Below are 15614 nucleotides of genomic sequence, written 5' to 3' on the forward strand. Positions count from 1 at the left end.
AAATAAGGAAATACTCCATAATATTGGAAACTGTTTTCAGTTTTGGAAATGTTTTAACGAATCTTTCTCTTATCTTCAGAATAACGTTTTAGAGTTGTGGTCACTGTTTGACTTCCTCATGCCAGGATTTTTGGGTACTGAACGCCAGTTTGCAGCTCGTTATGGCAAACCAATATTAGCAAGTAGAGATGCTCGGAGTTCCAGTCGAGAACAAGAGGCAGGTAAGGCACAAGCTCCAATCTATTTTCTTGCTTGTTTCTTTGTAACTCAAAATTGCTAGTGAAAACATCAAACGCTTCAGTATCCCAGTATAAAGTCTTTCTGTTTATGATGTTTGAAGTAATTTGCTTCTTTGTTGTGATTTTTAAACTATTTGCTATGTCTGCTGTTGACACCTAGGAGTTCTTGCAATGGAAGCACTGCACCGTCAAGTATTGCCATTTCTATTGAGAAGAATGAAAGAGGATGTACTACAGGATCTTCCACCCAAAATCATTCAAGATTATTACTGTACTCTCAGTTCTCTACAGGTAAGTTTAAAAAGCAAGATACAGAATCTCTCTGGTACTCGGCATCTGCTCTGCACTAGTTGGGACTACAAAGGAGCCAGTTGTAGGTCCATGATCCTGGGGTCAGTTCAGTGTGAGCCGTGACATATTTTAGACCCCCCAGATTTGAAAATGTTTTCTTGTAAGGCTTAAAATTAAAAGGAGTGTGTTTCTGGCATCACTAATGGAGGTCATTGTAGTAAATAATTTCCTAGCATGTATTACTTAGACAAATTTGCAAATTTATGCATATTAACTTGAAAAGTAAAATTTTCAAGTAATGAGTTTACATATAAACTGTGGTATCAAGATTATGCTGAATAAGATAATTATAACTTTAAAAGTTTTCTTCTCCATTTGTTGCATTATTAGGCAGTCTGGAATTTAAATTTTCTCATTCTTGTTTTATATTGAACACACACTCCTTTCTTTCACCTGGGGGGGGCCCTACAGGTTCAGCTTTATGAAGATTTTGCCAAGTCTCGTGCCAAATGTGATGTTGATGAAACTGTTTCATCTGCTTCACTGAATGAGGAGACTGAAAGGCCAAAGCTTAAAGCTACAGGACATGTGTTTCAGGTACAGATTTCTTCAATAATTTGTGCTCTCTTGTTAATGTATTTCTAGTAGATTATATTCTAGTAAATCCTACTTAAATTCTACCCTACTGAAAAGAGTAATTTTGTACACTGGATGTTGAAATATAGTTCAAAGTAAATTCGGTTAAATCCTGAACCTACTGTTTAAATGAAGCAATTTCCATAGCTGTGATCGACTTGTCTGGATTATAGTGTGAAGAGCTATGATGATTAAATTACATGTTGCTGTCTTATTTTAGAGTGAAACTTCCTGTTTAAAATATTTAAACTATAATAGGTTTTCTTTTACATATTCTGCTGAATTAATCTATATTTAAGTATGTCCATCTGCTAGAGTTTTTATTCTAAATTGGAAATGGATTATTAAAAGTTCTTATTTTTATCAGTGAATTTATTTAAATATCAAAAACTGTGCAGGTAAGAATAATTTTAGTCGTATCAGTGTTAGTTTCACTACAACAGTCTCGAACTGTGAAATTTTTATATATAAATATATATTATCCCATTGTATCTATTTTTCCACCTTAATGGAAAGGCAGGCAATGTTTTGTTTGGGTTGGGGAGAGGGAATTTCCCCCACCAGACTGAAATGGTGCATGACCACAATCCTTCATAAATTTGGATCCAAAAATAACTTAAGGTAAATTGGTACGGCAATACTTCTCTGAAGGGCCTCACACAGCTTCCAAGTCCCAATCTTGTTGTTTCAGAGTCACATAATGCTCTGATGAGAGAGGGCTTCATGCACTGTCCCCAGAGCAGGAACTAAGATTGTTTTAATACTAGCCAGCGGCAAGTTTTCAGCTGGAATTAACTTTTATTTAAATAAGTGTATGATACAAACATCTTTACAAATCTATGTTGTCGTCAAGCTTGTGAAATTATGGCCAAGTGGGCTACAACATTAAATATCAATTTTGTTCACCCTATTTTCCATAATCTTTAGTTGCTGCTAATCTCACCACTTTTCTCTCAAAATTTAAAAGGCATTGCAATATTTACGAAAACTGTGTAACCATCCAGCATTAGTGTTAACAACCCAGCATCCAGAATACAAGAGAACCACAGAGCAGCTTGCAGCTCATAACTCATCCCTTCGAGATATCCAGCATGCGCCTAAACTGTCTGCTTTAAAACAAGTAAGTATACTTAAAATGTATTATGTATCCCAAAGTTCATAAACGTATGTATTGTTCTGGAGTTACTATGATTATTGTATAACTGTGTTTTTGAAAAAAATATCAATTAGAAATTTAGTTTATTTAAAAAATTAGTTAACCTGTCCTTGAGTGTCTGCCATATTTCTGGTTTTACAGTCCCACTTTCCTGTTTTGTGTGTTTGGTTATTTTGGGGGTGGGCGGGGAAGGAGGAAGCTGTTAAATAATTTCTCTCAGTCATTGCTTTGCAAAAGAATCCACACAAACAGAAGAAACTGAGACCCCTTGCTGTCAATGTGTGATGCTGAATTTGAGCTGGACTATTTGATTTTACAGTGAAGCTGATCATAAACAAAGTGCAGTTACATAACAAAGTGCCAGCAAACAATCTGGAAAAAGGGGGAGATATTTTGTCCCTCTAATCTTTGTTATATTAAGCAAAGATGTTACAAGTAATAGCAAGTTTAAAAGTTTCAGGCAGAAGTGATTTTTAAATTGATGGGGGTTTTTTAATGCAATTTCCATGTAAAATTGACTGTACTGCACTATTTTTTTAACCAAGTGTTCACTCTTAGCATGGGACCACCATTTTCAGGCAAGTAGCTATAACTTGTCTCTACAAATTTTAATCCAAGGCATTTCTGCTCTTTCTATATATATTTGGAAATGATCACTAGAAATATTTGCTAACATTTAATTTTTTAGAAAATAGTACTACATTTCTTAAGAAAATAGGCATACATAATTAAAAAGATGGGATATGTATGAAGTGTTGATTTTGTACAAATACAGAAGTTATGTAGTTATTGCATGGAGATCTAATTATCTCTCCAATCCTGCATTGTAATCTGTGTGGGCACAGCAGTCTGCACACATGAATCACAGGATCAGGCCTTAGTCATTGTTTTTTCAAGTGCTTTAGGGTATCTGAAGTATGAAAGTTGCTTATCTGTTCTTTGTTACTTTACTGCTTCCTTTTACTCTTAGCAGAATATTGTTTCTTCTGTTTATTATAGAAGAGACCTCTGGTGATTGAAGACATTGACTCAATTTTCTATATAATCACACATGGTTATGTATTTTTAAGTAAGCTATACCCTCTTACTAATCTAATATTGATAGAAAACTATTTGTTTAAAACCAATTTTTGTGGAAACAAGATAAGAGATTTAATATTTTCTGCCAGATTTTGCAAGTCCTTCATAGTATGAAAGGCTCTACAGTCAATATTCCTTGTTTCCTACAGAATTTGACTCATAGCTCATTACATACTCTGCAGGAATTTGTTAATTTAGAGAGAGAGAGTGTGTGTGTCTGTGTCTGTGTAAATTATTTTATTCACTTCTGCCAGCAGTGTAAATATAACTATTTACAAGAGAGACATAATCCATTGTGGTAATTTTTATTTTAAAATTTACTTGAAGCTACTACTAGACTGTGGTTTGGGTAATGGTGGCTCTTCAGAGAGTGGCACAGAAGCTGTTGTGGCTCAGCACAGGATACTTATCTTCTGTCAGCTCAAGAGCATGCTGGATATAGTAGAACATGACCTTCTCAAACCTCACTTGCCCTCTGTTACATATTTGCGATTGGATGGCAGCATACCTGCTGGTCAAAGGCATTCCATTGTCTCACGGTAAGTTCCTCTCTTTTTTTCCTCTTGTGTTTTAAGACAGACTACAATGGATGGCATTACTTATTTGAATACAGAATTGAAGTGGCTCTTGTCTCATGGGAGCTCTTGCAGTTTTTAATAAGATAGGGTACTATAATTTCTACTTGTGTGATCAGATTATACTGGCAGACCATCATTGCATAACTGATCTTGCAATTTGAATCAGATTAAGTGAACCAGTGTAAAGATGTGTTCACAAATATTAGCTGATTAGCAAGGAACCATGTGTCATAAAATAAGCATCACACTTTAAAAAAAAAAAATCATTAAATTAAATTCTGAATGACACTGGGCTTAAATTGTTAGGAAATCTTCACATGATAGGCTTTCTTCGGTTTGTTATTACTACAAAAGAGATTCCAAAATTTCAAATGTACTCAGAATATAGTGAATATACTTATAACAACAATTGAACTATGGAAACAGGTCTTTATTGTAAAGCCTAAAACATTTACTTGTAAACTGGCTTGGTTACCTCTTTTGTCCACTGTTCATCTTGCAGAGACCTGGATACAATCCTAATTCCTAAATCTTGATCTATTGCAATGTTTCCAACTCTTGCAGTGATGAGTGTTTTTTCTTGAATAGGGGAGAATCTCAGGTTTCCTGTAAAATAAAAAATGAAATTTCTATTCCTCGTTGCAAAGAAAATCTTGAAAACGTGAAACAAAAGTAATACTCAACCAGAAAGCAAATAAAAATAAACAAACTTTCATGATTTTTTTTGAACACTTACAATATTACTATTGTACTTTGTCACTCTGGCAGAGCCTTATATCCATAGGTCATTTGGCCTTCTGTTCAAAATTGTATGGTGCTCCTCAAGAAAAGGACTGGAGCCTTCCATATACTCTTGACATTCTCCCTCCCCCAAGCTGTGAGAGAAACCATCTTGAACAAAGACTGCATCTTCCTAGATTGTTTGACTTTTAGATGCATATTTTCACTTTTGTTTGTAAACATCTACCTTTATCTCTTTTACTCAGTATCACTTAATCCATGCTTTTTTCTTAAAAAACTTGTTTTGCTTTTATTATAAACCAATTCAGTGTTGTGTTTCGAAGGGAAGGGTGTTTTTACCCGTTATTTTAATAAATTGTAATGTGCTGTCTCTAACTTTAATATTGACTGTGACTATATAGTGATGGGTGCTATGCAGTGCAAAGAAACATCTCTGAGAAGCTGGAGTTCACTACTTATTGTTACTTGCTAGGCAAGATTTGGGCTGGGGGAGCCTAGAAAAGTTTGCTGGTGAGGAAGACCAATTGATGTGGCAGGGAGCTGACAGTCTTATATCTAGTAACGCTCACGTTTGCAGAGGCAGAGAAGTAACACAGTGGCCCCCAGCTCTGGGTATTCCTGTCAGCATGTTACAATTAACATGGCCTTTGAAAGCACCAGCCAATAACTTCACAAGAAAATACTCAAAACCCAATTCATCCGAGATTTAAACAGAGGCTTGTAAATTCAGTAGCCCACTTGCCAATGACGATTAGGAAAGTGTTTTCCCTAATGAGTAGAGTGTCTGCAGATTTAACTTTTATTTTATTTTTATTAAGTTTTCTGGCTCTTATGGCTCTGAACAAAGGAAGTCAGCACTGCAGTGGCTAACCTTGAGGGTGTGGAGCTGTTTGCCTCAAGACTGTGCTGCTGCTCATAGCTTTCATAGAATCTGAACATGGGAATCAAGACTTGGTTAGTTATTGTTAGTTTCATTGCTGTTTATCAGAACACTGAGGACAGCAATGAAACTAACTTTCAATCTGCTGCTGCTTTTGGGAAACTATGCATAGTCGTTCCTGTGGGAGGTGGAATAGAGTAAATCATACACAAGCGTGAGCAGCATTACTAGCAGCCCAGGAGGCTTAGAGAACAGCGAAGTGACAGTGACCAATTTTCCCACCCTTGTTCCTCTTTGGACTTCTGATCCCAACAATCGGGAGGTTCAAGCAGGAGGATTGGTGAAAAGAACATTCTCTTATCCGTAACAAAATGTCACTAGAATAGTATACTAGATCCCATATTTGTACTTCAAAAAATAATACATGGCAATATTGTATAGACTTCCTTTTTTAGACCCATTAGAATTCTAAATAGCCTGACACCAGTCCATGTCAATGGCATAGTTTTTCTGTTTTTTGTTTTTTCTTTCTTTTCAGTATTATAGCAGTGTGACCCTATTGTAAGGCTCTGTAAAGCCTGTTTAGACTAGTGTACCCTCCACTATTCTCCTACAGTACTGCTGTCTCTGGTGACTATAGGCCAGTTAGACAGAAGCCATTTGTCAATCCATGGCGACAACTGTATCCAAAGACAGAGTTCCCATGGAGAGGGCAGGCAGCAGTACTGCTACCATCCCCTGGGAATTCAACCGGGCAAGGCAGCTTTAAGTTCCAGCCAGTGATCCCTAAGGAGCTATGCCTAGTCAATGTACTGAATCAACATGCCCTGGCCAACCCCACCTGCATTAAGAGCTTGTACCAGTTCGTTCTGAATTCCCGAGCAGAATGGAGGTTGCAGGTGGTTTATACCATTGTGCCCCAACTACTGGCAATTTTTTCTACATTAACAAAAGTGAATTGGTGCAGCATTATTGGCATTGTAGCAGTGTTCTGATTTTTAGATTTGAGAATCATTTTAAGGAAACAAATGCCTTCATTCACATTAGTTTTTACCTTAACTAGTTTTTGATCTTGGGATGTGAGTTATTTTGTAAATAATGTAAAGTAGCTTTTACTGAATTATTTCCTCTTCTGGTGAGCTACAATCTCTGCCTGTGTAAATTAACCTCTTTCAGGTGACCAAAAAAAAAAAGCTTTACAACAAGCAGTGAAAAATGTCAAAAGTGATTATATACAATATTAATTATTAATTTAATTACTTGTAGTTTTGTTCCATTTCATTTCTGCAGTCACTCTTATGAATTGCTAAATACTTGCTTTTTATTTATTTATTTTTTTTTTAATATTTTTGTATATATAGGTTTAATAATGACCCATCCATAGACGTTCTTTTGCTTACCACTCATGTTGGTGGACTGGGACTTAACTTAACAGGAGCTGACACAGTAGTGTTTGTGGAACATGACTGGAACCCAATGAGAGATCTGCAAGCAATGGATCGAGCGCATCGTATTGGGCAGGTAAAATACCAATTGTTAACTCATGAAAGATTATCAGAAACGCCTTTTTTGTTCCCGCAGCCCAGGGTCTCCCACAATTTTTGGTGTTTGTGTTGCTCTCCTCTCTCTGCAGCTCATGGACAGACAAGAGTTTTGGAGTTGCATAGTCTGGCCACACCTTCTCAGCTCCTGCTTGATTTCAGTTTCTCTGCTTTCGTAGCAGCATGTGGATAGTGGTTTTTACAATTCCTGCCTTCACGTCTGGCTAAGGGGGCTTTTTTTTTTTTTTCTTCAAAATTTGGGGCAGTGGTGAGCAATGATCTCCCTCCTCCCCCCAGGTCAGTTTTTAGCCAGGTGTTGGAAACCCACAGAGCCTTAGGTACAGTGCCTCCCTGCTGACTGCTCTGCTGTACCTGGAAGGTGCAGAGGTACAGCAGAGCAGCCTGAAAAGCACCAAACGGTGCTCCATCTACCCACGGCTGTATCCTTTCTTATTCCATTTTCTTCCCTCTCAATGTTAAAATCCGTCATGGAGATCATTGGTTCAGCAACTACTTGGTGAAGGAATCCATCAGCTATCGCATCCAGGAAAATCTGAGCCCTATTGTTATTAGTAGCACTTGTCCTCCAGTCTATATCTGGGAAGTTAATCTCCCATGATCACACAATAAGAAGAAAACAAAGAAAGAAGTGGGACCACTAAACACTGAGGATGGAGTGGAGGTTAAGGATAATCAAGGCATGGCCCAATATCTAAACAAATACTTTGCCTCAGTCTTTAATGAGGAGCTTAGGGATAATGGTAAGATGACAAATGGGAATGAGGATATGAAAGTAGATATTACCACATCTGAGGTAGACGCCAAATTCGAACAGCTTAATGGGACTAAATTGGGGGGCCCAGATAATCTTCATCCAAGAATATTAAAGGAACTGGCACATGAAATTGCAAGCCCATTAGCAAGAATTTTTAATGATTCTGTAAACTCGGGGGTTGTACCGTATGATTGGAGAATTGCTAATATAGCTTCTATTTTTAAGAAAGGGAAAAAAGTGATCCAGGTAACTACAGGCCTGTTAGTTTGACATCTGTAGTATGCAAGGTTTTGGGAAAAAATTTGAAGGAGAAAGTAGTTAAGGACATTGAGGTCAATGGTAATTGGGACAAAATACAACATGGTTTTACAAAAAGTAGATCGTGCCAAACCAACCTGATCTCCTTCTTTGAGAAGGTAACAGATTTTTTTAGACAAAGGAAACGCAGTGGATCTAATTTACCTCAATTTCAATAAGGCATTTGATACGGTTCCACATGAGGAATTATTAGCTAAATTGGAAAAGATGGGGATCAATATGAAAATTGAAAGGTGGATAAGGAACTGCTTAAAGGGGAGACTACAATGGGTCATACTGAAAGGTGAACTGTCAGGCTGGAGGGAAGTTACTAGTGGAGTTCCTCAGGGATCGGTTTTGGGACCAATCTTATTTAATCTTTTTATTACGGACCTTGGCACAAACAGTGGGAATGTGCTAATAAAGTTTGCGATGACACAAAGCTGGGAGATATTGCCAATACAGAGAAGGACCGGGATATCATACAGGAAGATCTGGATGACCTTGTAAACTGGAGTAATAGTAATAGGATGAAATTTAATAGTGAAAAGTGCAAGGTCATGCATATAGGGATTAATAACAAGAATTTTTGTTATAAGCTGGGGACGCATCAGTTGGAAGTAACAAAGGAGGAGAAGGACCTTGGAGTATTGGTTGATCACAGGATGACTATGAGCTGCCAATGTGATATGGCCGTGAAAAAAGCTAATGCTGTCTTGGGATGCATCAGGCGAGGTATTTCTAGTAGAGATAAGGAGGTGTTAGTACCGTTACACAAGGCACTGGTGAGACCTCATCTGGAATACTGTGTGCAGTTCTGGGTCTCCTGTGTTTAAGAAGGATGAATTCAAACTGGAACAGGTAAAGAGAAGGGCTACTAAGATGATCCGACGAATGGAAAACCTGTCTTATGAAAGGAGACTCAAAGAGCTCAGCTTGTTTAGCCTAACCAAAAGAAGGCTGAGGGGAGATATGATTGCTCTCTATAAATATATCAGAGGAATAAATACCAGGGAGAGAAAGGAATGATTTGAGCTCAGTACCAATGTGGACACAAGAACAAATGGATATAAACTGGCCATCAGGAAGTTTAGACTTGAAATTAGACGAAGGTTTCTAACCATCAGAGGAGTGAAGTTCTGGAACAGCCTTCCAAGGGGAGCAGTGGGGATAAAAGACATATCTGGCTTCAAGACTCAGGTAAACAAAGCGTCTCATGGCCCGCCAGGGGCTTACCCTGAACAAGCAGTGAACCAAGTTTGGGAACCCCTGCTTTACATGTCTCTGAAAATTTACCTCCAAGTACAGAGTCTACAAGGAGAGCAGGTGCCATATTTGTAGCCTTCCAGCCAAGGACTCAGAGCTTCCATTTCCTCTATTGCTCAGTGGATTAGATGATGCATTGTGGCAGCGTACAAGGCATTGGAGATTCTGGTTCCAGAAGGGATCAGAGCGCACACTACATGATCCCTGGTGACCTCATGGGCTGAAAAAGCTAATGCACCCACAGCAGAAATGTATAATGCAGTCAGCTGGTCAAATGCTACCATCTTTATCAAGCAATACAAGGTGGATTTGCTGTCCTCTGCAGACTTCAAGGCCAGATGGGACCATCATAACCATCTAGTCTGACCTCCTGCACAGTGCAGCCCCTTGCTCACCCACTCCTGTAACCTCTGGCAGACCCATAATCTCTGGCTGAGTTACTGAACTCAAATCAAGAGAGGACTTCAGGCTCTCAGCAAGACTTAGCCACAAAAAGCTTCACCAAAGCAGCAACAGAGCTTGTACACGTTCTAAGCAAGCTAAAAAAGCTTTTAAAAAAAAATCAAAGAAAGCAAAAACAGGGAAGAAAAAGCATAAAAGAACTAGGTGGTGTGAATCTTCTGATTCCTCTTCCTCCTCCATAGAGAGTGATAAATTGTTGGGCTCTGACTCCGATCAGAACTGGGGAAAGACTTCAGCAAAGGTTACCCCCCCCCCCCCCCCCCCAAGAAATGGATTATTTAGGTTCAGCCTGAACAAAACCCTGAGAGTAAGCCTCTGAGCAAATTTCTCCTCTCAAAATCCTTCTCAGTGACCACAGTTACTGTGGGATGAATGGGATAAGCCAGACAAGGAGAACCACATTAACAGAAATTCTTAGGTTCTATACGATCCAGAGATCAAAAATCCCAATTACTGAGATACCAAAGGTTGATGCTGTAGTGTTCCCGACTAAAGATATTCTATTACCCTCTCAGAAGGTGAGTTCTACCCTAAGAACTCCATGGATAGAAAATTGGAGACCACTCTCCAAAACAAACAAACAAACAAAAAACCATAGAGGCCTCTTCAGCCTTCCTGTTCCTAGCAGCTGCTTCCTTTGCGAGGGCATCTGTGTCCTGGCTGGAAGATATCGGAGCTCTCAAGGATACAGAGCCACCCTGGCTTTGTGTATTTTAAAGAAAGTTTCCCTGGAGACTGTAAATTGTTGCTGACACCTCAGTGGATGTGATAAGATTCTCAGCCAAAGCCATGATACCCAGCTCAGTGACCAAGCACCCACCACCTATGGCTCCATCCCTTGAAGGTGCATAGCCACTCAAAGCAGATACAGTAAAATCTTAACAGTCCCAATGCCACATGGTGCCTTTAAACGAATACAGACCGACCTTCAGACAAAGGTGTTCCTTTTGGCCTTTGTCCTCACAGAACACCAGCAAAGAGAGAGCATGTTCTCCTGAGAAAAGCCGTAGAATTATGATACAGGAGGAAAGCCTCGAGGGAACCCTGCCATTCCCGAAACCTCTTTATGACAAAGACCGCATAGGTCTTTGCCAGGAGCTGAAGCTTAGGGGCAGGTTGCCCCATTTCCTGGATGAACAAGTTGCTTCAACCACAGACTAGTGAGTCAGGGATGAGTTATGGGCTCCATCCCATCTGTTTTTCATCTCATCCTCCATCTCAAATGACCCTGTGAAACACGATCTAATCCAGAATTTGACTGCCACCTAGTCAAATGCTACCACTTCTTTATCAAGTACAAAGAGACTTCTTGTCCTCTGCAGAGGCATCCTTTGGCAGGGAGGTTCTGCAGGTGGTGGCCTGAAAATGATTTTGCCTTTTTAAACAAATATTCTAGATTGGGAGACCATTTCTGACCTTTTCTATAACCCTCCCTACATCTATTTACTGCTTGCTGCTTCCCAGACATCAAGAATTGTGGAAGATGCTGGGCTGTAGAATGAAAAATTTCTTACTGATGATTTCCTTTCTGCTAGCAGCATCTCCCACGGTTCTACTCACCCGAGATGGCTCATAAGTCAAAGATCAGATATTAAGTGGAATCGTTACCATATGACTGTCTTCCTTGGTCTAATGTATATAGTTATTTATTTACCTCTGTGATATTTATTCATGATGATATGCAAGTTTTACAGCTTTGGAATAACTCCTCTGGAAGTAGGCAGGAACTGGGGGGGGCATGGCCAGACCATGTGGTTTCAAAACTCTGCTCCGCCTCTGTTAGCTGCAGAGAGAGGAGAGCAGCCCAAAAGTCAAGAATTGTGGGAGGCTGCTAGCAGAATGGAAAATTTCTTACAGATAATTTTCCTTTCTGTCACTTGATGAATTGGTATAAGCCTGCATAACAGAAAACACCGGAGCTTGCGCTTTTTAATACATGGTTTTCATATTATTTTTTCAAGTACAGTTAGGCTTGATCAAACACCTGAATGAAGAAAGGAACATTTTACATTGGCTAACATGTAGGATCAGGAGATAGCTCTAGATTTTCCTTTCGGCTCTGCCAGTGACTAACTGTGATCTTAGGGCTGGTCTACACTGCCGCGCTAGTTCGGCGGCTGGGGATCGAAGTTCCGAGTTCGATTTTATCGCGTCTGGTCTGGACGCGATAAATCGAACCAGGAAGTGATTCCCGTCGACTGCGGTACTCCAGCTCAACGAGAGGAGTACCGCGGAGTCGACGGGGAGCCTGCCTGCCGCGTGTGGACAACGTCTGAACCGCGGTAAGTTCGAAGTAAGGTATGTCCAATTCAGCTACGTTATTCACGTAGCTGAATTCGCGTACCTTACTTCGACTTGGGGGGTAAGTGTAGACCAAGCCTAAGTCAAGTTACTTAAATGTCCTGTGCTTTAGGTCTCCATTTGTAAAGTATCTCACAGAGTTTGAGGTTTAATTTGTGCTTGTAAAGCATTTTTGAGAGCCTCAGGTGAAATTATTTTTCCCCTGGTCTGCATTCTTGTTGGGATGTACTGTTCTCATCTTGACTTAACATCCCTTGGTGCATCCACTATCAACAAAGGCCTGAAATTGACTATCTCTAGAAGTACTGCTTGTAAAGACACTAATTCAGAAAAGCATTTAAGCATGTCCTTAAGTGTTTTGCTGAAGTGGGGCGTAAAGGCCTTATTCTGAGAGGCATCAAGCATCCACAATGCCTATTGACTTCAATGGGAGTTGTGTGTTCAGGATCATGCCCTGAATGAGTAGAAATGTTGCTGCTGAAAACAAGACTCTCCCTTTCCCCTCAAGGACATTATGTGCCTGGCTCATGTCTTGTGAGCTGGGGAGAACAAGAGACTAGGAAATCTAACTCCAGTCACTATAAGGCAGTAGAGAGCACTATGTGAGCAGGTTGGCACTTTGTTTTTGGGACTGTTTTTTTGCCTTTACCTGTATGGCTCCACTCACTGAAAGCTGCCTCCTTCCCAAATCCTCTCTATCCCATGCCCCCTGGTTTGTAATTAACATTTTAAAACCATGTCTAGACACGTTTTAATATTTGTATAATGAGAATTTTTCCTTTCAGAAACGTGTTGTCAATGTGTATCGCTTGATAACGAGAGGAACTTTGGAAGAGAAAATTATGGGTCTGCAGAAGTTCAAAATGAATATTGCAAATACAGTGATTAGCCAAGAGAATGCTAGCCTACAAAGCATGGGAACAGATCAGCTTCTTGACCTATTCACTCTTGACAAGGTAAAGAATCATTTGCAAAATTATCTACTAAAAATAAGCATTTAGAGCTGCGAACATAAAAAATGCTGTGATGTGAATCCTATGAGACAAGCATTTGAAATAGAATAATGAACACCAAGATGTTCCCCAAGTAGCTGTTACCCTCATCCTCTTGGAATGGACTCCACAATGCTCCCAAAAGCACCAATATCAATCCTTCAGAGATGTTCCTGTGTTGATATGTGTAAAGGGAAACTAGGAATAAATAAGATGCTTGTGATTAATAAATATTATAGAACACTTTTTTTTGTTTTTTTAACTTAGTTTAAATGTGTCCATTTTTTCTTTTTTTTCTTTTAAGGATGGGAAAAGTGAAAAAGCAGATACTTCTTCTGGGAAAGCCTCTATGAAATCAGTTCTTGAAAATCTGGGAGAACTTTGGGATCCAGAACAGTATGATTCTGAATACAGTCTAGAAAGCTTTATGCATTCACTCAAGTAACCATCTTATATTCTTGATTCAATTGCTGCTAGTTCACGTATTTTTCTGCTGATATTCAGCAAATTTCAAAGCATATATAGTGAACCTATAGCTCAATATGTAAATAGACTTCTTGAAAGAAGAATCAGCAAAAGACTGACACTCAATAGTGTCATATGTTTCACTGGGGGAGTTATTCTGTCTTAAATATTTGCACTGTATAAAAATTTAAATGTAAACATATCGTGAGGTGGTTTGAATTTTACTTGCTAAACAGATGCAAATTCTTATTTGGTAGAGGGAATAAAACACAGCGAGTTTTACATATGCTAACAAGTGTTACTTCCTTTTGAAATAAGTCCACCATTGTTCCTTGCTGTATCTATAGTTTTGTACAGATCTGTTTCAATGAGTACTTCAGGTTGTTTGTGTACATTTTTTTATTTTAAACATAACTTGCTTTTATGATTTATTAAAAAGTAAGATTTTTTTTTTCAACTTAACAAGTTATAATGATCTTTCATTCAGACCATTTCAAGCTGTACATCACCAATGGCAAACCCTAGAAGCTAGAAAGAGTGTTGGGAAACTAAATGGAACTAGGTTTATGTGTGCCCACCTCTGTATATTGAATATAAATATATAATGCTCTTCAATCTTTTGACATCACTTTGAGAGCAGTTGATTTCAACTTTTTAATCTAATGTGTTATACTAAATACAGGAAAATGGTCTGTTTAAGGCCATCTATGCATCCCATTAAGAGGGTGTGCTTTTTTAATTTATCTATCAGGCTAGAATATAGCCCCATTCAGAGACCTATGTATTCAATAGGTTTCAATCCTATATATTTTTTGTAACTAAAAGAACAAATATACAAATAGAACTTTTCCAGAAGTAGATTTTTGCACTGTTTAGAATTATAAAATCCATGCTGAAGAGACTGTTTACTGTACTAGTGCATGAATTAAAACCTCTTAAACAGAAGACGGGAAAATATTTTCTTTAGGGATATAGATATACATACATATCATCATAGAAATACCTCCACTCAATCTGAGGGAATGGAGTATTTGAGTTAATCATGTAACAAAGATTCTAAAGCAGGGGTGGGCAAACTACTGCCCGGGGGCCGCATCCGGCCCATCAGATGTTTTAATCCAGCCTTGAGCTCTTGCTGGGGAGTGGGATCCGGGGCTTGCCCCGCTCTGGCACTTCCGCCGGGGAGTGGGGTCGGGGGCTTGCTCCGCTCCACGCGTGCCGTGCCTCCGTATGGCTCCCAGAAGCAGAGGCATGTCCCCCCTCTGGCTCCTACACGTAGGCATGTCCCCGCCCCAAGCGCCGCCCCCACAGCTCCCAGTGGCCAGGAACCTGGCCAATGGGAGCTGCAGGGGCAGTGCCTGCAGAATGGGCAGCGCGCACAGGTGCCTGGCCGTTCCGCCACATAGGAGCCGGAGGGGGCCATGTCGCTGCTTCCAGGAGCTGCTTGAAGTAAGCGCCACTCAGAGCCTGCACCCTTGACCCCCGTCCAACCTCCAAACCCCTCCGTCGCAGCCCAGAGCACCCTCCTGCTCCCCCAATCTGTCATCCTGAGCCCCACCCCAGAGCTTGCACCCCCAGCCTGAGCCCCCCAGCCCGGAGCTCCCTCCTGCACCCTGAACTCCCCGTTTCTGGTCCCACCCCAGAGCCCACACACCCAGCCGGAGCCCTCACCCCTCCCACACCCCAACCCCCAAATTGATGAGCATTCATGGCCCACCATACAATTTCCATACCCAGATGTGGCCCTTGAGCCAAAAAGTTTGCCCACCCCTGTTCTAAAGGGCTTTAATAGCTGGGAGTGAGTATACAGTAGCTGTATATTAAGCAGCTTTTTATAAAAGGGAGTCAATAGTAAAGGTGATATGTATGTTTATAGATGTGCATGTATGTACCAGTATGTACACAATTTTATAA

At 39.8% G+C, this 15614-nt stretch overlaps 1 protein-coding gene across 3 annotated transcripts in view; it reads left to right on the forward strand.

Annotated features, from left to right (window-relative positions):
• The window catches only part of BTAF1 (B-TFIID TATA-box binding protein associated factor 1), a 104197-nt gene extending 88919 nt beyond the window's left edge, over positions 1 to 15278 (forward strand). For all 3 annotated transcript variants that reach the window (XM_026651001.2, XM_026651002.2, XM_026651003.1), the window contains 8 exons: positions 80 to 221; positions 400 to 530; positions 1002 to 1127; positions 2134 to 2286; positions 3730 to 3941; positions 6963 to 7122; positions 13029 to 13199; positions 13540 to 15278. In XM_026651001.2, coding sequence (XP_026506786.1) covers positions 80 to 221; positions 400 to 530; positions 1002 to 1127; positions 2134 to 2286; positions 3730 to 3941; positions 6963 to 7122; positions 13029 to 13199; positions 13540 to 13680 — 1236 coding nt within the window. In that variant the 3' untranslated portion in view covers positions 13681 to 15278. The remainder of the gene's footprint in view (positions 1 to 79; positions 222 to 399; positions 531 to 1001; positions 1128 to 2133; positions 2287 to 3729; positions 3942 to 6962; positions 7123 to 13028; positions 13200 to 13539) is intronic.
• Positions 15279 to 15614: the final 336 nt, after the last annotated feature.

Source organism: Terrapene carolina, unplaced genomic scaffold, assembly GCF_002925995.2.
Source record: "Terrapene carolina triunguis isolate 2854851 unplaced genomic scaffold, T_m_triunguis-2.0 Scaffold95, whole genome shotgun sequence".
Classification (NCBI taxonomy): domain Eukaryota; kingdom Metazoa; phylum Chordata; order Testudines; family Emydidae; genus Terrapene; species Terrapene triunguis.